Below are 5,000 nucleotides of genomic sequence, written 5' to 3'. Positions count from 1 at the left end.
GTATTTTCATGACCATATTGTGGTCTTCAAACATCTGCCCAGAGTTAAATTCCGTTAATATCACCCTTGTTTTCAAATCAATTCAATTGAAAAGATAATTTAACACTTTTCCCTACTTTATTATTATTTTTTTTTACCTACTTTACCTCCTTTTCCATCAATGTCCCCAATCTCCTTATGGTCCCTTACCACTCACTAAGCAAATCTTAAAGAAAATCTCTCCATTGTGGCTGAGAAAAATCTTCTAAGCTTGAGAAAGATTGGAGTTCAAAGAGTTTCGAAGATTCTTCTGACAATCCTCATCCAGACAGGATTATTATTAGACCAGGAACCCATCAACCTTGAGGATCTAGAGATTTGACAAATCTCAAATGAGTGACAGAAATAGACAAAAGGAAGCTTTCGGTACAGAGCCACTTTCCAATTCTGCTCCCTGAACTTTAATTAAGAACGTCATTAACTTTAATCAAATATCTCTGCGGTCTATTTTGGGACGTTCTCAGGAATTTTTATATTTTATATTCAAGGCTGTTTTATTCTGTTTGGCACTTCTGATGATCCATCTGCATGATGTTTCATGTATCACAGGCTCAACAAGGTCTTTTTTTTTTTTTAGGACGTGAAGTCGACGTTCTTCCAGTTTGGGGCGTCCATTCAGCAAGAGGCACTGCTGATGCTGAATATCATGGAGGAATACGACTGGCACGTGTTCTCCATTGTGACGAGCAAGTTCCCGGGATATCAGGACTTCATCATGATCCTCAAGACCACTGTGGACAACAGCTTCGTAGGATGGGACCTGCAGAACACCATCACACTAGACGTGGTGGACGGCGTGGATGGAGGACGAAGTCAGCTCCAGCTCAAGAGGGTCCAGTCGCCCGTCATCCTGCTCTACTGCTCCAAAGACGAAGCCGCGTACATCCTGGAGGAGGCACGCTCGCTTGGGCTCATAGGTTTCGGATACATCTGGATTGTTCCCAGTTTGACCACAGGCAACCCGGACATAACGCCCGAAGAGTTCCCGTCCGGTATGATCTCCGTCTCGTACGATGACTGGGACTATCCTCTGGAAGCGCGGGTCCGAGATGGGCTCGGGATCATCACCACGGCGGCTGCAGCCATGTTGAAGGAGTTTGGAGACATTCCTGAAGCCAAGACCAGCTGCTATGGGCAGATGGAGAAGGCCAAGCTGCCGCCAAGTGCACTTCACAAGTAAGTGAGCCGGGGTCTGTGCTGAGATTGAGGTTGCTTTCCTCGCATTCATGTGTTCATCTCATAAGATTGGTGAAATGTCCAGTTTTATTTGCACTATATAAACAGAAACAAAGCAGTTTATCACTTTAAACTATACAGTCAAACATTTCAGACAATTCTGTAGATATATAATTTAAAAGTTTTTTTTTTTTGTAATAATGACAGATATTTTATGATGACGTCGTAAACGCTTTGCATAGCTGATGTCTGTTGTTTTTCGGAAAGCTAGCAAATAGTGATAACTTCATTGTGTAGTTTGTATTTTGTTACCAATTTGCAAAGTTATTGATGTAGTGCCTTGAAGTAGGCGGTTTTCTGAGCGAATTTGTTGTGTATTTACTCAATGTGTACATTTACTGCTCTGAATTTCAGCTAGCATGCTAACACCATCCGCCTTGTGTTTTTAAATGAATGTAGGAGACAGTACATCTCCAGTTCCTAAAAATTTGGGACGCTGTGTCAAATGTAAACAAAAAAGGAATGCAATGATTTGCAAATGTCATAAACCCCCATTTTATTCAGAATAGAACACAGAAAACATGAATTGTTTAACTTGGAATATATACAATTTAAGGAATAATATATGGTCACTTTGAATTTGATGGCTGCAACACGTCTTAAAAAAAGTTGATGGAGAGAATTTTTTTTAAAAACACTGTGTAGCATCCAATCTTCTGTCCTGGGAACTGAAGAGACAAGTTGCGGAAGTTTTGGGAGAGGAATGTTGTTCCATATGTGTCTGATACAGGATTCTACCTGCTCAACAGTTCTGGGTGTCCTTTATTGTGTTTTTTGTTATCATGATGCTCCAATTGTTTTCAAATGGGAAAAAAAAAAAAACCAGATAAAGAGACTTTGCCTTTCTAAAATACACTATTTATACCTAATCATTTTACCTAACCAATAATAGTTAACAGTTGCAAAATGTTTTTTCATCTGAATAACTTTTTTCATTTGAATAATACTTTTTCACTTTTTCTGTTGCTCAGCCCTAACTTTTTTTTTTTTAGATGTGTTGCAGCCACCAAATTCAAAATGACATTTTTTTCTTCAGATAAGTTTAAACATCTGATGTGTTTTCTCATTTAAAATCTTCTATTTTAAATAAAATATGGGTTTATGAGATTTGCAAATAATTGCATTCAGATTTTATTTACATTTGACAGTTTTTTTTTTTGGGGGGGTTGTAATACATGCATGCTGTAGCGAGACTCCATTCAATCATGAACACTACAGCTTTTAAACATGGCTGCCACAAAATCCTACAACTCCTACACAGTCACCAAGGTACCGATTAGACACACTGCTACCAATTAGACACCCCTTCCTTGATTTTGCTCTATTGCTATGATGGTAATGCCCTGACCCACACCTGCATCTGTACAATATATTTTCTGTGACACTGTGCTAAAATATTAAACCTCAGCAGGCGGTGATGTCAACAGATTAGTTGTGGACAGTAATGAAGCAAATGTAATTTTTCACGTATCTAAACTTTACTGTAGTATTTCTATTTGGGAGACTTTTACTTCAGCGTCGTTACATTTCAAAGTCAAATATTTTACTTTTTACTCATCTACATTTTGCGAAAACCAGTTATTTATGAGAATTAAAACGTAACTGGTCTTTACACATAAACTGAGTTGATTAAGTGAAGAATCTTGTGATAAAAATGATAACAGGAACATTAGAGTTATAATAAATCACTACTTTGGATACTTAAGTACATTTGAAGGTAAAAACCTTTGTACTTTTACTCAAGTGAAAGTTTAAAGGGACACTTTTACTCTAATCATATTTTAGCGAGTGGATCTCTACTTTAACTCAACTACATGCTTTGTGTACTTCGTGAGCTCTGAATTCTCGATAAGCCCCTATTGACGCTCGGATAACGAGTGGAATATCAGACTGGGTCATAAATGCAAGTATGTATTGAATTCTCGTTTGCTACGTCCAGCTGTTTAGTAATGCCTGTGCAAACCGCACATCTGTCCCAGGTGGGAGCTTAACGACCATGTCGGATCGTTACTCATCCAGATATCAATATCCAGACCCTCGTGACATGTTAATGGTGTAAATGAGCTACGGCGTCTCAGATGCGGTGTCCCTTCCAGCAACTGTGCGTGTGTGTGAGTGTGTGTGTGAGACGTATCCGTGCAGCGTATTTGCCACTGGACATGATGAGTAACACATGATGAGGCGTTTGAGTGGAAAAGTGATGTCGGGGCTGTGCAGGGGAAAGAGTCAAGACTACAAAACCCTCCCAGGAGCGAAGAAAAAAAAAATACAGAGGAAAAGAGAGAGAGAAAGAGTGATGTTGGAATTGTTGAATAATGAATAAACGATCGTATGCAGGCAGTACGACTCTTTGCGTCATGTTACATGACACACACATTGGCAGCCAGATCTTAGAGAGAAAGATAGAAAGAGAGAAAGAGTATGAATGAGCAGCAGGAGGTCTTGGCGAATACACGAAAGCACTCTCCAAATATAAAGAGCTCTCAAGGAGTCTTGCTGTGATGTTCTGCTCATCCCCTCTACTCGGTTCTGCTCTCAGGTGGAACTGTTTTACCCGCGCCACGCCAGCCTTCGCACCATATGTCCTGTCCGATACGGGTGCCAGGACGGCAGTGGTAAATGAGACAAGAAAGGGGGGATGGGAGGACGTAGCGAAATGCCCCATTTACAGTGGAGCGAAGCTGCGCGACGCGCCCGTTAGCGCAGGTGCTAAATCTCTAAATCGTCCAAACAAGATTGGGACAGATGGCTTGAGAAAGGTTCGAGTCCAGCCAAAGCTGACAAGGGATTCGTACTTTCTGAAGGCAGCTGATCGCGTCTGAAAATGAAAACGTCTTCTATTAGAAAATCAGATCATCCAGGAGTTTCTAAAACATATCTAGTTTCATAAGCGATATTTGTTTTTATATCCGGGGGCTTCTGCGAATGATCCCTCGGTTTTTAAGGTTACCCCAAAAAAATTATCTTTTTAAATAATAATCTATGAAGGTTCAGGGATGAGTTTCTGGTTCCTCAAAAGGAATATAATTCCTGATGGTAAGCTTCTCATCTTTTCCCGTGTCACTGTAAAGCCTCAGTGTGGCAGAATGGAACATGTAGGCTAAATATAGTGGTGTATTTCTGTTGCCGCTTCTCATCACTCATTTTTTCGCTGGTTGTGATACCAGCTAGCAAAAAACGACAAGCGTGTTAGTTTCTAGAGAAACGAGTGTGAGCTAGATACCCAATCCATGCCTTTTATAGGTCCATCATGATGTCCTGGTGACCTAATAAACGTCAATTCGATGACCTGTACAGGATTGCAGGATAGTTAGAAGTGACCTGTACATGCTCTTGTTCTTGCTAGTTATCCAGCTAGGCATTTTGCTAACTCATTGTGTAACTAGCAAAAGCAAAAAACACAGCGGAGTTAGCCGCTCAGGTCACTGCAATATTCCCAGTATAACCATTGCTAGCGTTACTAGCAAACGGAAGCAAATTGGATAATGACACGCAGCCCCGGTATAAAGGATGAGTTACAGAGTTCCTCATTGCTCTTCTTGTGTTTTTTTTTACCGAAAATAAATGGCCTGTCTGTTGTGCTATCGCAGCTTGTCAGATATAAATTGATTTCAAACAAAGTGCTATCACAGAGAGAGGGCTTCCAAAAAAAATTATATATAAAAGGGACCGGCCTCTTGGGTTGGATTTAGCACGACTCCACTGAGAGTGTCCACGGAGACGAG

At 40.4% G+C, this 5,000-nt stretch overlaps 1 protein-coding gene and 1 long non-coding RNA gene across 3 annotated transcripts in view; one reads left to right on the top strand and one right to left on the bottom strand.

The window, feature by feature from the left end:
* Window positions 1–5,000, bottom strand: part of LOC310740133 — a 104,692-nt gene that overhangs the window by 36,484 nt on the left and 63,208 nt on the right. The gene's annotated exons all lie outside the window — the stretch shown is intronic.
* grin2aa (glutamate receptor, ionotropic, N-methyl D-aspartate 2A, a) overlaps window positions 1–5,000 on the top strand; it is a 114,329-nt gene that overhangs the window by 59,714 nt on the left and 49,615 nt on the right. For both annotated transcript variants that reach the window (XM_083566467.1, XM_083566466.1), the window contains exon 3: window positions 617–1,215. In XM_083566467.1, coding sequence (XP_083422593.1) covers window positions 617–1,215 — 599 coding nt within the window. The remainder of the gene's footprint in view (window positions 1–616; window positions 1,216–5,000) is intronic.

This window comes from Silurus aristotelis, assembly GCF_946808225.1.
Source record: "Silurus aristotelis genome assembly, chromosome: 17".
NCBI lineage: Eukaryota > Metazoa > Chordata > Actinopteri > Siluriformes > Siluridae > Silurus > Silurus aristotelis.
This window is presented reverse-complemented; position numbering and strand designations above follow the sequence as displayed.